This window comes from Oratosquilla oratoria, chromosome 10, assembly GCF_046742065.1.
Source record: "Oratosquilla oratoria isolate Oo_2021 chromosome 10, ASM4674206v1, whole genome shotgun sequence".
Taxonomy (NCBI): Eukaryota; Metazoa; Arthropoda; class Malacostraca; order Stomatopoda; family Squillidae; genus Oratosquilla; species Oratosquilla oratoria.
This window is the reverse complement of record NC_134786.1, coordinates 26,983,382-27,001,696: the sequence shown is the minus strand read 5'-3', so window position 1 is coordinate 27,001,696 and position 18,315 is coordinate 26,983,382. Positions and strand designations below refer to the sequence as shown.

The window sequence follows — 18,315 nt, the reverse complement described above, 5'->3', positions numbered from 1 at the left end:
AATGATTTTTAATCGCTCCCTGTTGGAGATGGACTGTTAGGCAACGGCTGAGACTACAGGTCGTAAACCCAATGTATGCACATTTGTAGAGTGCGTAGTCTCCATAATTACAGTTAAGTCTGTACACAACGTTGGTTTTTGACAGTCCCATATATATATATATATTGTAAAAAATATTGGTTCTCAACAGGTGGACCTGGCAATGGTAATCAGTGAGAACCTCATTCCCACACTGGTACACCATCTGGACATTTATGTGGAGGGAAGCAAACGTGTGCGTGGCAGTCGCAGCCTAGAAGGGGTTGTACTGCAATACTTAAAGTCTGGTGGTAATCTACACAAGGCACTTGCATCACGTGAGGATGAGGTCTCGTATCTTAGAGCAGCTGTAAGGACACTTCTTCCTTATCTTCTTCCAGAAAAGTACCAGTCCTGCAGGTGAGAATTTTTTTTTTCTTGTTTGTCCAGTTGATTAGAGAGAGAATGGTGCAGAGTTATAAATATTTGGGAACATATACATGAAATGGAAGAGGTTGGTTATAGAGAAAGGGTGGGGTACAGTAGAAAGCTTGAGAACTATGGAGAAGTAAATGAATGTCAGTGAGAGGAATGTACAAATGAATAGTTGTGCCAACAGTGTTTAGAAGTATTGCCAAGGTGATGAATGTTAGACCTGTGGAGTCAGGTTTTTATTCAATGAAGCTTGATGCAATGATTATAACTACCTATTACTGGTGTTCTATTCCTTTGTACTTCATTGTGTTGCTTACAGACTTGGAGAAGTTTTCTTGGAGGAACTTTTGGGTCGAGTTCTTCTCCTCAAGTTGATGGACCTCTTGGCAGATCCTGACACAGTCAACTTACTGTTCCTGCTCTTGTTTAGTAAGGAGTCAATGACCATCTATCCTCCCAGCACCGAGCCAGAGGTCCTGTTGTTGAAAAACTTTTCCACCATCAACACTCATCCAAGAAACTCGGTATGTGGTCCAGTAGCTGTTAATTGCAAGCATGTATTCCAAATGCAAATATTAGTCTAGTAACTGGATGGCAGAGAGTTGGAAGTAAATCTTAAAGGAGAAAGGCTGAAGGAAGTAGTGTTGGATATTTGGGATTGCATGTGGCAGGAAAGGGAGAAGTGGAGGTAAATTGTAAATGTCTTTGGGGATTTAAAAGTGTCATGAGAAATAAACATCTGGGAATGGATGCAAAGAGGTGATCATATGAAGATGTTGGATGGTAGCTTGGCCAATAAGACATTTGGTTTACTTTTTCTATATTTCCAACATAAGTTTTTCAAACACTTTGTATTAATTATGTCTCTGTTAAGATGATGAAAGCAGGTAAGGCACCTGGTCTGGATGGATGCCATGCAGAATGTCTGAAAAAGGGAGGTACAGTGATGGTGGACTGGCTGGTGAGGTTATTTAATGTTTGCTGGAGAGAGGGTAGAGTGCCAGAGGACTGGAGGAGTGCCTGTATAGTTCCTCTTTACAAGGGAAAAGGGGACAAGTGTGAATGTAGTAGTTTCAGAGGGATTAGCTTGTTAAGTGTAGTTGGAAAGGCTTATGGGAGGATCTTGATTGAGAGGATTAGGAGAGGAACAGAGGGAGTAATTGGTGAGAAACAGTGTGGATTTAGGACAGGTAGAGGTTGTGTAAATCAGGTTTTTGTGGTAAGACAGATATGTGAGAAAGCTATAGGAAAGGGGAAGGATGTTTTTTGGGCTTTTATGGATCTGGAAAAGGCTTACGATAGGGTAGACAGAAAGACACTGTGGGAGGTTATGCAAATATATGGGATAGGAGGAAAGCTTCTGGGAGCTGTCAAGAGTTTCTATGAGAGTAGTAGAGCTTGTGTCAGGATTGGAAATGGAGAGAGTGAGTGGTTCGAGGTAAAGGTGGGACTTTGTCAAGGATGCGTTATGTCGCCCTGGCTGTTCAACTTATACATGGACGGGGTGGTGCGAGAGGTAAATGCAAAGGTAGTGGGTCAGGGATTGGAGATGGTTAAAGAAAATGGAGAAAAGTGGGAGGTGAGCCAGCTGCTGCTTGCGGACGACACTGCGCTTGTGGCAGGATCAGAGGAGGGATTGATGAAGTTGGTGGCAGAGTTTGGGAGAGTGTGTGATAGAAGAAAGCTAAAGATAGATGTGGGTAAAAGTAAGGGAATGAGATGTACAAGGGGTGAAAGTGGCAGTAGACTGGAAGTGAGCATTAAGAGAGAGCGACTAGAGGAAGTGGATAGTTTTAGATACTTGGGTGCAAATGTGGCAGGAAAAGGTGGAGTGAATGTGGAGGTAGAATGTAGATTGAGAGAAGCGAGTAAATGCCTTGGTGGATTGAAGAGTGTAATGAGGAATAGACATTTGGGAATGGATGCTAAGAGGAGATTGTATGAAGGAGTGATTGTGCCAACAACACTGTATGGGGCAGAGACATGGAACATAAGAGAAGAAGAGAGAAGGAGTTTGAATGTGTTTGAGATAAGGTGTCTGAGAAGTATGATGGGGGTTACTAGGCTGGATAGAGTGAGAAATGAGGAGGAGAACAGGGGTGGAAAAGGAGCTGGGAGATAGGGTTGATGAAAGAATATTAGGATGGTTTGGACACATGGAAAAATTAATGTGTAGAAAGACTAGTAAAAGAGGTATGGAAGGCAGATGTGGAGGGAGTGAACATGAGGGGACGTCCTAGGATGAGGTGGATGGATGGGGTGAAGGGGGCTTTGGGGAAGAGGGGAATGTCTGTTGAGGAAGGACGGGAGAGGACAGAAGACAGGGGTGAATGGAGAATGGTTGTATATGGATGATGTTGTGATTGCATGAGGTGGAATGGGTGGGGGGATGGGGGTGAGGTAGTATGTGTGAGCAAAATTTGACGCAGCCTGAAGGGATTTCACCCCGTCTTCTCCTTTTATGCAGTGGGGGGACAGAGAGGGGGGGTCGCCGATTTAATGAAGCGGCCTTGCTGTGGATGTGCTGTGTCTTGCGACACTGCCTCTGACCCAGGGCAGTGGACAAGGTGCAGGGAGTGTATTCAGGGATGGAATGGGTGGAAATGATTTTATGCCTTTTCCTTTTTGGCTACCCCCCTTGTAAGGGGGAAAAAGCCTTGGTATATGTATGTATGTCTGTTCTTACACAAATGTAACCACATCAAAACACCAACACAAATTAGTTCCTAAGCCCTAGGTCTACATCCTTTCTCTCTGACTAACTCTTTCTCTCCTTTTATCTGTTTCTGATCTGATCTCTTTCTCCTGTCTGACCTATGATTAAATAGACTCATTGAGTTATCTATTTCTATATGTTCAATGTAGTATTATTGGGAGACCTTAATGCTAGGGTAGAAAATAAACCAATAGACGGAGTGGTTGGGAAGTGTGGAGTTCCAGGAAAGAATCGTAGTGGAGAGTTGATGATAGCAAATGCAGTGTTTAGGAAGAAAGTTAAGCATAAGTACACATAAGAGAGGGTGGTAGAAAGAGCATTAATGGACTATGTAGTGGTAGATAGGAGTATAATGGGAAGAGTTAAGGATATACATGTTCTAAGGGGAGACAGTGGTGGGATATCAGATCATTTTTTGGTGGAAGGTAAATAGAGAGTGGAGGATAGATGGAGAAAAAGGAAAAGGACAAAAGGTAGGACGGTGCTTAAAGTGAACTGCTTAAATGAGAAAGAAAAGGAGAAAGACTACAAGAAAAAGCTGAGAGAGGAGTGGGAGGAATGGGGATGGTTCAAGGAGGGCGTCACAAGGTGTGCAAAGATGGTGTGTGGAACAAAGATTACAGGAGGAAATAGAAGGAAGGGTAGTGAATGGAGATGAGGAAGCAAAGAAGGTTGTAGAAGAGAAGAAGCGAGCTTTCACAGATTGGTTACAAAATAGGATGAAGGAATCATATGAGAGGTACAAAGAAAAGAGAAGAGAAATAAAGCATAAGATAAAGGAGGCAAAGAGGAGACCAGATGTGAAATGGGGTTAGAGTGTGACAGAAAATTTTGAAAGTAATAAAAAGATGTTTTTGAAAGAAATTAAGAGAGGAAGAGGAGGCAAATCAAGTAGAGAAAAAAAGGTAAACGATGCAGAAGGAGAGATAATAATGGAAGAGAAACAGTAAGAGGAAGATGAGCAGAGTATTTTAGGGAGTTGCTAAATGTGAAGGAGGATAGGGAGGGAAAGGTAGATGCAGTGGGAAGTGCTAAGAAAATGACCATGATGAGTGAGGAAAATGTAGGAGAAATAAAGAAGGATGAAGTGAAGGCAGTTATTAACCCCTTCCATACGGTGCCGCACACGTAGGCGTCATGAGGAGCAAGTGGATTCGCGACGCTGCCATATCGGCGTCTTGATTATATTTATTGTAGTCGCCCCTGTGTTTTTACATTCTCCCTGATCTGCTCTTAATCCCATTCTCTGTGGTTTTCAAAATTCACAGATGAAAGAGAGAACGATCGATATAAGCCGTGACTATATTTTATGATGCGAGTATTATTATGACACGTCGTACGGCTGGCATTGGCTGCTGCCCGCGAGATTTAAGTCCCGTAGTGAAGTGGTTAAGATGATGAGAGCAGGTAAGGCACCTGGTCTGGATGGATGCCATGCAGAATGTCTAAAAAAAGGAGGTACAGTGATGGTAGATTGGCTGGTGAGGTTATTTAATGTTTGCTGGAGAGAGAGTAAAGTGCCAGAGGACTGGAGGAATGCCTGTATAGTTCCACTTTACAAGGGAAAAGGGGACAAGTGTGAGTGTAGTATTTTCAGAGGGATTAGCTTGTTAACCCCTACCATACGGTGCCACACATGTAGGCGTCATGAGGAGCAAGTGGATTCGCGACGCTGCCATATCGGCGTCTTGATTATATTTATTGTAGTCACCCCTGCATTTTTACATTCTCCCTAATATGCACTGAAGCCCATTCTCTATGGTTTTCAAAATCCACGAGTGAAAGAGAGAACGATCGATAAAAGTGGTGACTATATTTTATGATGTGAGTATTATTACGACACGTTGTACGGCTGGCATTGGCTGCTGCCCGCGAGATTTAAGTCATGGAGTGAAGTGGTTAAGTGTAGTTGGGAGAATCTTGATTGAGAGGATTAGGAGAGGAACAGAGGGAGTAATTGGTGAGGAACAGTGTGGATTTAAGACAGGTAGAGGTTGCGTGGATCAGATTTTTGTGGTAAGACAGATATGTGAGAAAGCTTATAGGAAAAGGTAAGGATATTTTTTGGGCTTTTATGGATTTGGAAAAGGCTTTGACAGGGTAGACAGGAAGGCACTGTGGGAGGTATTACAGAAATACAGGATAGGAGGAAAGCTTCTAGGAGCTGTCAAGAGTTTTTACGAGAGTAGTAGAGCGTGAGGGAAAGGTGGGACTTCGTCAGGGATGTGTTATATCATCCTGGCTGTTCAATTTATGCATGGATGGGGTGGTGCAAAAGGTAAATGCAAGGGTGGTGGGTCAGGGATTGGAGATGGTTAAAGAAAATGGAGAAAAGTGGGAGGTGAGCCAGCTATTGTTTGTGGACGGCACTGCGCTTGTAGCAGGATCAGAGGAGGGATTGAGGAAGTTAGTGACAAAGTTTGGGAAAGTGTGTGAAAAAGGAAGTTGAAGATAAATGTGGGTAAAAGTAAGGTGATGAGATGTACAATGGGTGAAAGTGGCAGCAGACTGGAAGTGAGTATTAAGGGAGAGAGACTGGAGGAAGTAGATAGTTTTAGATACTTGAGTGTGAATGTGGCTGGAAAAGAAAGAGTGGAAGTGGATGTAGAAGGTAGATTGAGAGAAGTGAGTAAATGCCTTGGTGGATTAAAAAGTATATTGAGAAATTGATATTTGGGAGTGGATGCTAAGAGGAGATTACATGAAGGAGTAATTGTGCCAACAGCACTGTATGGGGCAGAAACATGAAACATAAGAGAGGAAGAGAGGAGTTTGAATGTGTTTGAGATGAGGTGTCTGGGAAGTATGATGGGGGTTACTAGGTTGGATAGAGTGAGAAATGAGGAGATGAGGAGGAGAATGGGGGTGGAAAGGGAACTGGGAGATAGGGTGGATGTATTGGGATGGTATGGACACATGGAGAGGATGAGTGAAGAAAGACTAGTAAAAGAGGTGTGGAAGGCAGATGTGGAAGGAGTGAACATGAGGGGGTGACCTAGGATGAGATGGATGGATGGGGTAAGAGGGGCTTTGGGGAAGAGGGGAATGTCTGTTGAGGAAGGACAGGAGAGAACAGGAGACAGGAGTGAATGTAGAATGGTTGTATATGGATGATAATGTGATCCATGAGGTGGAATGGGTGGGGGTTGGGGGGAGAGGGAGTATGTGTGAGAAAAATTTGATGCAGCCCGAAGGGATTTCTCCCCGTCTTCTCCTTTTCTGCATGAGGGGACAGAGAGGGGGGTCACCGATCAAATGAAGCGGCCTTGCTGTGGATGTGCTGTCTTGAGACACTGCCTCTGACCTAGGGCAGTGGACAAGATGCAGGGGTTACCCATCATCCAGGAGGTGCTATGATAAGAGGGAGGGAAGAGGGTATCTTTTTTGTTGCTTTAAAAATTTTGTCATCCTCCTCCCCCATTTTACATAACTCCTTTTTACCTCCTTTATCTTTTGTTTTGCTACTCTCTCTCCTTTTTTTTATATACCTCTACTTTTCTCTCATCCTACTTCGCAACCAGTCCCTGAATGCTCACTTCTTCTCTGCCTTTACTTCATCATCTCACCACTCACTGCCCTGCCTTCCATTCTTTCCCATCCTTGTTCCATATACCATCTTTGCACACCTTGTCCCTCCCTCCTTGAAGCACCCCTATTCCTCTTCCACACTTATTTCTACTCTATCCTCCACCTCCCACACTTTTCTCAGCTTCTCCTTGTATTCCTGCTCCTTTTCTTTCTCAGACAGTTTACCCCAAGCACCTCTCAACCTTCCACCCTTTCCCTCTTCCTCCACCTATCCTCCACTCTCAACTTACATTTCACCAAAAAGTTATCTGATATTCCCCTACTCTCTCCCCTAAGAACATGGACATCCAGAACTCTTCCTATTCCTTTCCTGAATACCACTATATAGTCCATTAATGCCTTATCAACCACTTTTCCATCCACCACCCTTTCCCATGTGTACTTATGCTTGACTTTCTTCCTAAACACTGTATTAGCTATTTTCAACTCTCTAAATACATATCCACCAACTCTCCACTAGTTTTTTACTGGCACTTCACACTTCCCAACTCCATTTATTGGTGCATCCCCTACTCTAGCATTGAGATCTCCCAATACCATTACATTGTCATTCCTCCTCAAAAAAAAACTCTATGCACTCATTTAAATCTGTCCAAAAATCTTCCCATTCTTCTACACTCTGCTCACAACCAAGCCCATATGTGCTTACAAAGACCACATCTCCCTTCCCAGTTTCACCTTTATCCACATTAACCCCTTCACTTCAGGCCAAAATCTCGCGGGCAGCATCAGCTGCCAGACATGCGATATTGCGTCATAATACTCGCATTTTAAAAAATAAAGTTACCGCTGTATTTAGCTCGTTCTCTTTCACCCGTGAATTTTGATAACCATAGAAAATATGATGAAGTCAGTTTACAGAGTATGGGGGTCATGCAAGTAAAACTACAATAAATATAATCAAGACGCCGACATCGGCATCCTCACGTACCCACTTGCTCTTCATGACGCCTACGTAGGCGTCATCATATCGAAGGGGTTAACCTTAAAGAAACCTTCTTCCACTCCACCACTCACCTACCATATATATTCGTGTATAGGTCACACTTTTTATTTTTAACTAAATATTTCGCCAAAATCAGGGGTGTGACCTATCCACTCAACATTAATGAGGGGCAGCACTACTCTGTCACCAAAGTCGCAACAATTGGCAATTTCAATGTGACAATGACACAGAATTTCAGTGGTGTTTGCACAATATGCATCGGAAAGCTTTTCAAGCCTTTTGTATGCATAAAGTGTATATATATCAAAGATTCCTACTGACTCGCTGCTTTAAACTGAACAATTGCAGCTAGAAAATCATGTATCAACTACAATAAAATTGTAAAACATTCTCTTTTCCAACTCTTTCGTATGTTTTATAGTGCTTGTAAGCAATGCGACCTTGACCCTTTGTTTACTGCACATTACTGTATATCACCTATTTCACTCGTGGTTGCATTTCTATATGTGCTCAAATTATGTTTTCGTAGCATAACATAACACCCCATAACATAACTTAAACTTATGATTTTTGTAATAAAATTTTTTTTTCGTAAACTTCCATTAGGCCTACCATACTGTTAGATCTACGGTAGATCGCAAGGAGTTTTAGGGCTAATAACTGCAAACCCTAATCATGAGTACCAGTAAGAGAAAGAGCTATAAAATAGGTTTTAAGCTGAAAGTGGGGGGTTACGCAGAACATGGAAACAGATCTGCAGAAAGGGAGTCTGGGGTTTCAGAAAAGGTAGTTAGGGGATGGAGAAAGCAAAAAGATCAGCTTTAAAGAAATTTTCTTCTATACTGTTGTATAATGTCCAGTTGATAGTTAAACTCTATTGATTTTTTTGGTCAAGTTGACTATAATTTTTTTTACGTAAGTGCATTTGTATACGATTATAGTTTTAGAAATGCAATCGTTGTTTATGTAAGTTTGCATTGTGCGCATGCATGACAATCAGACAATCTACATGTGCTGTAATATTAAAAATTTGTGAGGAAAGTTTTAAAATAAAGGTAAATATCTGATCAATTTTATGTTTGAATGGGTCTTGTAAATCGCCAGATTAAGTGCAACCTATCCGCGGGTCAACCACAAATAACCACTGTGACAACCACAAACTAGCGGTGCGACCTATACACTGGTTTGACCTATACGCGAGTATATACGGTGCTTCCTCACTTACTAGTAGAGCTACCCCTTCCCTTCCTTGCCCTCTCCTCTCTCCCAACACCCTCCCCACTACACTACCAAGCTCAAAATCACCCCTCTTCTTTTTTGATGGTCACTAGAGCCCACTTTTATATTTCTTGTTAAATTCTTATTCTCTGTTCATAGTAAGTCCAGAGTATTCTCTCCCCTCATAGGATCAGAAACCATTTGTTTTAGGAAATTATTTTGTACCACATCTGTCATTATCCTGTTATATACAACTTGTCATAAAACCATCACTGTCATGTTTAGTGTTTTGAACTTGAAAGAACTTGTTGGTTTGATTTTAGCAAGAGGTAATAATCCAGGAATGAATGAATCTATGACAGAAAAGATATTATATTTATTTAATTCTATATTTTTAACAAATTATGATATTTACATTTATACATGGATGGGGTGGTGTGAGAGGTAAATGCAAGTGTGGTGGGTCAGGGGTTGGAGATGGTTAAAGAAAATAGAGAAAAGTGGGAAATAAGCCAGTTGTTGTTTGCTGACGACACTGCGCTTGTGGCAGGATCAGAGGAGGGATTGAGGAAATTAGTTTGAGAAGGTGTGTGAAAGAAGGAAGCTGAAGATAAGTGTGGGTAAAAGTAAGGTGATGAGATGTACAAGAGGAGAGAGTGACAGCAGGCTGGAAGTGAGCATTAAGGGAGAGAGACTGGAGGAAGTGGATAGTTTTAGATACTTGGGTGTGAATGTGGTAGGAAAGGGAGGAGTGGGGGTGGAGGTAGAATGTAGATTGAGAGAAGCGAGTAAATGCCTTGGTGGATTAAAAAGTGTAATGAGGAATAGACATTTGGGAATGGATGCTAAGAGGAGATTGTATGAAGGAGTGATTGTGCCAACAGCACTGTTTGGGGCAGAAACATGGAACATAAGAGAGGAAGAGAGAAGGAGTTTGAATGTGTTTGAGATTAAATGTCTGAAGTATGATGGGGGTTACTAGGCTAGATAGAGTGAGAAATGAGGAGTTGAGGAGAACAGGGGTGGAAAGGGAGTTGGGAGATAGGGTTGATAAAAGAGTATTAAGATGGTTTGGATACATGGAAAGAATGAGTGAAGAAAGATTAGTAAAAGAGGTGTGGAAGGCAGGGATAGAAGGAGTGAATATGAGGGGGACGTCCTAGGATCAGATGAATGGATGGGGTAAAAGGGGCATTACAAAAGAGAGGAATGTCTGTGGAGGAAGGACAGAAGAGGACAGAAGATAGGGGTGAATGGATAAGGGTTGTGTATGGATGATGCTGTGATGCATGAGGGGGAGTGGGTGGGGAATGGGGGGTGAGGAAGTATGTATGAAAAATAATTTAATGCAGCCCAAAGGGATTTCTCCCCATCTTCACATTCTCTGCATGAGGGGATGGAGGGGGGGTGGGGGGGTGTCGCCAAATGAATGAAATAACCTTGCTGTGGATGTGTTGTGTCTTGCGACACTGCTTCTGACCCAGAACAGTGGACAGAATGCAGGGATAACCCGTCATCCAGGAGGTGCTAAGATGAGAGGGAGGGAGGAGGGTGGAGGGGAGTGGAATATGTAGGGAATGGAATGGGTGTGAGTGGTTTCTATGCCATTTTCTTTTTAGCTATACCCCGTGTAAGGGGGAAGGAGCCTTTGGTATATGTACCGTATGTACAGTATGTACATTTATTGCAGTGGATATTAATGAAGAGTACACTAATAATTTTCACAAAAGAAAAATAAATTACAATTAAAGTGATTAAAGCAAAATAAAAGATTCACAATTCAAATAAAAAGTAAACCAAATGGGAAATAAATTCCAGTCTATGAATAAAAGATTCCGTTCACCAAGCACAAACAACAAAGTTACAAAAAGGCGACACAGATGTTACTTGAACTGGGAAAGTTGTTTAAGGGGGTACGCGACACCTGGAGGTCATTTTCTAAAATATTTAGAGTAAAGAGCTGAAACTTCTCAGGTAAATAGGTATCCATATTGCTTACATTTTAGGTGAAGCAGAATGATGTATGTACACATGTACATATGTACACATGTACACATGTACGTATACCAGTAGCGACATTTAAAAGTGCACAGCACCATAATACGTGGACCAATTTGTTTTATATTTTGGCTATGATTAGTCAGTAGGCACACCTAGGGCCGGTCATTGAGTAATTGAACAATTTCCTTTATACTTTTGCATACAGGCATTTCAATTTTAATGGCTGGCAAAAATCGTGAAAAATACAATTTTTTTGCTCTTGTTTCCATTATTACTCCAAACTCTTTCATCCTATTCAAAATATTCGAACGATCGGCCCTAGCAGTTACTAAAAGTAATATTCCCTGTAAGTTTCATTTAAATCTAATGTATATTAGATTTTTTATGATTAAAAAAAAGTAGAAAAATATCGAACGGAGATATGGCAACTTGAAATATGAATATATCTGTAACTTGCTTATAGTTTCACCAATTTGACTGATTTTTTCATGGCTTAATTCTTATTATATAATAAGTAAGTACAGTAAAAATTATCAACATATTTTAATTATAAGTACTTTAAATACTGAAAAACTAAAGTATAAGTATGTCACAGTAGTGACGACGCACAGACGACAACATCATATAATTTGCTTTTTTGCACCTTTGGCGGTTTCTTCATATGAAACCTCTCTGCTGGGGGTCTTCAGGGTATCTAAATAATTGGAAAGAGGTTTATTTTCCAGTAGTGGGCACCTTCTCTTTCCTCATCAGATTCCCCTCGCCAATCTATGTTGGTAGGGCACCCCCTCCAGCATCATATGATGTCCCTTCTTCTTTCTTCCTCCTGTATAGCCTTGATCTTTTTCCTCTTGCTTTCTTCTTTGGATTTAATCTTCCTCTTTGAATTGTTTAGTCTAATGTTGTCCTTTACCTCTGTCACCGTCACAGAGGTGCAGGTGAGGGCGGTGGTGGAGTGAGAGGTGGTGAGATCTTTAGTCGTCTTTGACTGCTTGCCATCTTTAACTGCTGTTTTTTGTCATTGTGATGTTCTTTTGTTCTTTTTGCTACCCATGATGACTGTACTAAAGAGTAATATGTACTAGCTAAAGTAATAGATTGCAATGAGAGCTCATGAGACATGCGTACTTCCCTTTTCAGAGTTAGCCGGTAACTAACGCTTAGTTTCGCACAAAGTTGGCGAAATATTCTCCCTCCACCTTCCTCCCTTCCCCTCCACAATCGTATTGGCCGTTGATACACTGGGCGAGTGTAAATTCAATCAAATTTCAACGTTATTCGCTGCGCCTGAAGGTCCTAAGTGGCACGCCTCCTTCTAGTGTGGGTTGCGCCTTTAAATCTGTCCCTTTAATCCTCACCCAGGACCTTTAAATTGCGCGCGGCTGGAAAATTATTTGTCGGGATTTATTTCTAAGTGGTATACGAACATTTTAAACACAGTTTTGAAAAATGCCATATCTTGACCAAATTCACCCCCCCAGGTGTCGCGTACCCCCTTAAGATTAAAAGGTCCTGTCACTAAGCAAACAACTAAGTTATGAAAAGGTGACATGAACACACGTAAATTGAGTGGAATCCAGGAATTAAGATAACAAAAAGTCCAGTCACCAAGCAAAGCAACAAAGTTATAAAAAAAAAAAAAAAATGCATAGACAACACAAATACTGGTTTGGCTTACCTTAATTTATAATAAGCAGCGGTTTCCACCTCAGGGAACAGAAGAAAAAAAAACAAAACAAGACAGGCATCTGAACTGCCTTACAAAGTCTAACAACTATGAGGTTGCCAAAAACCGCTAAGGCATGTACCAGCACCTAATGGCCATAGATAAGACACATACATATTCCTCACTAATCTTAAACCTATTCAGAGACCATTACAATACTCCTGGGTCTCACATCTTAACCTAAAATGTCAAACTTCATATATATACATATATATATATGTATACATATATATATATATATATATATATATATATATATATATATATATATATATATACTGTGATCAGCAGTCACCTCGTATTGTTGGAGGAACCAAAGTTCCCTTAATTTCTGGACAGGGAAACTGCCCATTGACCTGAACACATAGACAGGTGGGTATAAAAGCAAGTCTTACATCTACATACTGTACTTAAAAGAAATACATACTGACAATTTAAGATAGAAAATCTAAATTTCTACACATACTGTCAAGGAAAACAATGTTCCACCCTTATAGATTGGGGTGAAACATGACCCATGGGAAGGTAGCTCCTAGATGAATGTTCTCAGGCCAACAACCAGCCAGCTCACCATGAATAATGCCAAAATCTCAGTGAAGCATGACTCAAGTGTTGACAAACACTGAACGCGAGGCTGGACACTCTGAAAACGAAGTGAAGTGTGGAAACGTTGAAAAAAAATATATACATGTATATATTGTGAAACATGAAAACATGACACATCTAAAATACTTTGTGCTTCCTGATCTACTAAGTTTTCCCAGTTAGTGTTTTCATAGTTAAGATCCCCCATGATCACACCATTTTTGTACTGGGATCCCCTGTGAATTTCTTGAATTCATTATGCTCAGTACTAAGGTTAGGAGGTCTGTATAGGATGCCAATAAGTTTCTTATTTTTACCAATAATCTCCACCCACATAGATTCCATACTTTCCTCTACGGTAATCAAATTGTTGATAATACAATTAGCTGTGTTTATGACGAAAAATGCTACCCCTTACCCTATCCTTGTGAAAAGTTTACATCCTTCTCTCTCAATTTCTGGAAGGAAATGTCTGTCAACCATGTTGATCCAGGATTCAGTAATAGCTATATCATCAAATCTCTACACATGCTTTACCTCACAACAAATAAATTGTATTCATTATGCTTCTGGTATTTGTATAATAAGCCTTTGGTTTATCCTCCCTCCATCTATTTAAGTGATTCTTTTCACAGTCTCTCTCTGAGCTGTTTCTATTATCTAAACTATATTCTGATACTTTTGCCTGACTCCCATGTAATCTATCAGAAAAAAACCTGCAGGATGCCTACTTCTCACTCAAGGGATTCAGCAAGGATCCAAAATCCTTTGGATGACAAATGCACCCCATCCCTTGTATATAGATATTTCTTGCCATAAAAGCAATCCCAGTTGTTGACAAATATCTATCCATTGGCCATACAATGATTTGCCAGCCTACATTTCATTACAATAGCCCTGGAATGCCACATGCCTCCAATTTTATGCCTTGGAAGGTTTCCACATACAATAGGAACCCCTCCCTTATCCCTAATCTTATCTAACACATCCTGGAACTTTCCAAATAATTTCTCACTCCCTAACTTACATGTCATTCCTTCCTGCACTCAAGCAAACAATGGGTCTCTCACTTTCTCCAACCATACAATATTCAATCCTGTCTCACATCACCTATCCCTACCCCAGGGAAACACACCTGAGTCCTATGCTTCCTATCTTTGTTGCAGAAGGCTCTATCTAAATGTTTCACCTGACTATCCCCTACAACCAAAATCTTACCTGTGGGCAGGGATCTAGTTACTACCTTACTCTTCTCCTCTTGCATCTCCTTCGTTTCTTCCTTTTGTAGACCTGTGACAGCTTGAAAAGTATTCCTGCATTCAAGTGGTCCTCCCTTTGTAAGGGGTAAAAAAAAAAAAAAAATTGTAAATAGATAGAACTGGATAATATTTATTTTGTCTCCATCTTTTAAGTTTCTTGCTATGTCCATTTCATATTTTTTCATCCCATACCAATGCTTCTATTTCAGTCTTGTCCAAATGTTTCACATTTTTAAAGACAAAATCATGCACTCCCCACTTATATTACCATTGTAATTTTGTATGCTCATGTTCAGAAGTAAGAAGAATATAGTGATTTCTCTGAATGTGTGATACACTGTTATTTTTGCAGGTACTCCGCAGCAACCTTTCATCAGTTTTGAAGGACCAGAGTTTGCTTTACTTGTTCCATGCCTTTCTGAAGGAAGAGTCTGCCATCAATGTTCTTCAGTTTTGTCTGGCAGTAGGTTAGTATATTGTTATTCATTTGTTCATTCATTTATGTATCTCTATTTTTGTCTGCAGTGCTTTTTGTTATCATGTTTAGGCCACCTACCCAAACCATTAATCACTGGCATGTTATCTAACCCTCAAAAATGTCAGGCTAAGTTCCTTTCCCATAATATGAGGAATTTAGTTCTCAATGTACAGGAAATCCCCTATTTACAAAAGAGATTCAAACCTTTAAACACTTTCGTAGGTTGAAGTGAGACGTTCTGCAGTTGCTCATGTGGTAAACTTAGTTCTTTACAGTATATATATATATTTTTTTTCATACTTTTTTGTGACATCAAAGGCAGCCTTTCATATAAAGAGAATTGTCCTAATTTTTTCCATTTCGTACCCTTGAATTTTCATATATTGGAGTTTTGTATACAGAGGATTCCCTGTGCTCCCATGTAGAATTTTTGTTTTCCTAGCTTCCTCCTTTATTCCTTCTCCCACATCACTTTTTCCACTCCTCCCCTTCCCTCTCTCTCCTACCTTTCCCTGTGTGACCATCCTTATGCAGTTTGTTATTTGTTGTTTTTCCATGTATATCATTTTGTAATTTTCCTTGTATGCTTGACAATTTAATTCCTATGTTCTTCAATACCTTTACTATATGTACCAAGGGCTTTTTCCCCCTTATATGGGAGGTAGCCAAGTCAAAAGGCATGCACCCACTCCCACCTATTCCAATTCTACCCAGTCCACTCCCACTTATTCCACTCCCATCCAAGACCTTTACCCTCCCTTCTTAATAAATTGGCACTGCATGATGTCCCCTAATCTTCTGGAATGTCTTCATCCTTTTGCGCCTCTCAAAGACCCTCTGCATCCTTTCGACTATGCTTTTTCATTTCTTTTCTAGGATTCTTTTATCATTGTTGTTTTTATCATTATTATTATTATCATTATTTTAATGTTATAGACGCAATACAGAAGAAGATGTGGAGATGGGCAAGAGAAATTGCTAAGAAAGAGGAAAACAGATGGAGGAAGTGTTTTCCTTACTGGACACCAAAAGTTGGTAAGCGTAGAAGAGGGAGGCCAGAAAAAAGGTGGTGGGATAAGATTGAGAGGTTTGCAGGAGTGACATGGCAAAGGTTGGCTCAGTTGTGTGACGCGAAAGGGGTTGAGAGTGGCCTTGTCAAGCAGTGCACTTCAAATTACTGATAATGATAGTATTGTTTATTTATTCACTTATTTGTTTTTTGTAATCATAGATCATACCAATGGACCTTTTCCCATGTATATAGGGAGAGCCCAGGTCAAACAATACACTCATCCCATACCCATTCATCACTCTTCCCATCTTAACACCTTATAGATGAAGATTGTTCGTCTATCTATACATCTAGGGCTTTTTCACCTTGTTTAATGGAGGTAGCCAAGTGCAAGGGCACATACCGACTCCCACCCATCTCACTTCAAAGCAACACCCTTTCCTCCATCTCATCTTAGTTCCTTATTAATGATGGGTCATCCCTGTATCCTGTCTACTGCCCTGGAGGTAGCAGTGTAGCAAAATACAGTACATCCACAGCAAGGCCATTTCGCTTAATCGGTGACCCCCCCTCTCTTGAGGGGGGGGGGGTGGATTCCTTTGGGCTGCATCAAAATATTTACACATAACTACTCCCTACCCCCCCCCCTCCTCTGCCCCCTCACTTGCATCACAGGATCATCTGTATACAGCCATTCTCCACTCACCCCTACCTCTTGCCTTCTTCCTTCCTTGCTCAACAGACATTCCACTCTTATTTAATGCCCCATATACCCCATCCATCCATCTCATCTTCAGTCATCCTCTCAAGTTTGCTTCATCTGGCTCTGCCTTCCATACCTCTTTTATTAATTTTTCTTTTCTCATTCATTCCATGTGTCCAGACCATCCCAATTCTCTTTCATCAGCCCTATCTGCCATCCTCTATTCCACCTCTTCTCTTCTCACCTTCTCATTTCTCACTCAACCCAGCTTTGTAATCACTACCATACTTCTCAAACATTTCATCTCAAGCACATTTAAACTTCTCACTGCCGCTCTTAAATTTCAAATCTCTGCCCCATACAGTGCCATTGGTACAATCACCTCTTCATATAATCTCTTTGCATCCATTCCCAAATACCTGTTTCTCATGACACTTTATAATCTCCCAGTGCATTTTACTTGCTTTCCTCAATCTACTCCCCTTCCTGCCACATGGAACCCCAAATACCTAAAACTATCCACTTCCTCCATCCTTTTTCCTTAAGACTTATTCCAACTCGCTGCCATCCTCTCCCCATGTACATCTCATCACCTTGCTCCCACCCACATTTACCTTCAACTTTCTCCAATCACTGTTCTATAGATATGTGAATGGTAAACTTAAAAATAAACAGGAAATGGTGAAACTATGCCACAAAAATATAGAATATGCAGAAGATTTAGAAATGACTGAAGTCAAGAACAACCACTTCAAGTCTGTTTTCACTAGAGAAAAAGTGCAGCATTGGGATGAGGGAATTGAAGTACAATTGCCCTCCCATGAGGGAAATAACAATAACACAAAAAGAAATAATGGATCAACTAACAAACCTTGATGTCAGGAAGTCACACGGCCCAGACATAATTACAAATTGGATACCAAAAGAATGTAAAAAAGAATTAATGAACAAAATATATAACATAATAAGTTGCTCACTCAAAGAAGGAAAAATACCAAAGGACAGGAAAAATGCCAATATTGTACCAGTGTGTAAAGGAGGAAACAAAAAATAACCAACAAATTACAGACTGGTCTCCCTTACAAGACCTGTAGCCAAAATTTGTGAAAAAAAAAGTATATTAAGAACAGATGGATAAAACACCTGGAAGAAAACAATATAATAAACCTGAGGCAATTGGTATTCAGACAGGGAAGATCATGTGACAAACTTAGTCTGTTTCTACTCAAGAGTAATAGATATTATACAAGGAAAGGATGGATGGGCTGATTGTGCTTTCCTAGACTTACAAAAAGCCTTCGACAAAGTACCACACACAAAATTATTTAAAAAAAAAAATTCAAAACATAAGAGGAATACAAGGTAAATTACTAAACTGGATGGATGATTTCTTCCATGGCAGAAAAATGAGAGCAATGATCAGAGAAAAGAATTCAGCTTGGAGGAGGTGATTCGTGGAGTTCCACAAGTATTGGTATTTGCTCCAATAATGTTCGCTATTTATGTGGATGACATGGATGAAGATGTGGATTGTTACGTGAGCTTCTTTGCAGATAATATGAAATTGCTGAGGAAAGTGAATACTGTAATGGATTGTGAATCACTACCGAGGGACCTAAACAAGGTTTGT

The 18,315-nt window shown here is 40.5% G+C and overlaps 1 protein-coding gene across 9 annotated transcripts in view; it reads left to right on the top strand.

Moving 5' to 3' along the window:
* LOC143029172 (sorting nexin-14-like) overlaps positions 1–18,315 on the top strand; it is a 184,921-nt gene that overhangs the window by 34,128 nt on the left and 132,478 nt on the right. For 7 of the 9 annotated variants that reach the window (XM_076191673.1, XM_076191675.1, XM_076191679.1 and 4 more), the window contains exons 6-9: positions 191–438; positions 773–977; positions 14,845–14,959; positions 15,907–16,005. In XM_076191673.1, coding sequence (XP_076047788.1) covers positions 191–438; positions 773–977; positions 14,845–14,959; positions 15,907–16,005 — 667 coding nt within the window. The remainder of the gene's footprint in view (positions 1–190; positions 439–772; positions 978–14,844; positions 14,960–15,906; positions 16,006–18,315) is intronic. The other 2 variants (XM_076191678.1, XM_076191676.1) reach the window with 1 other exon arrangement.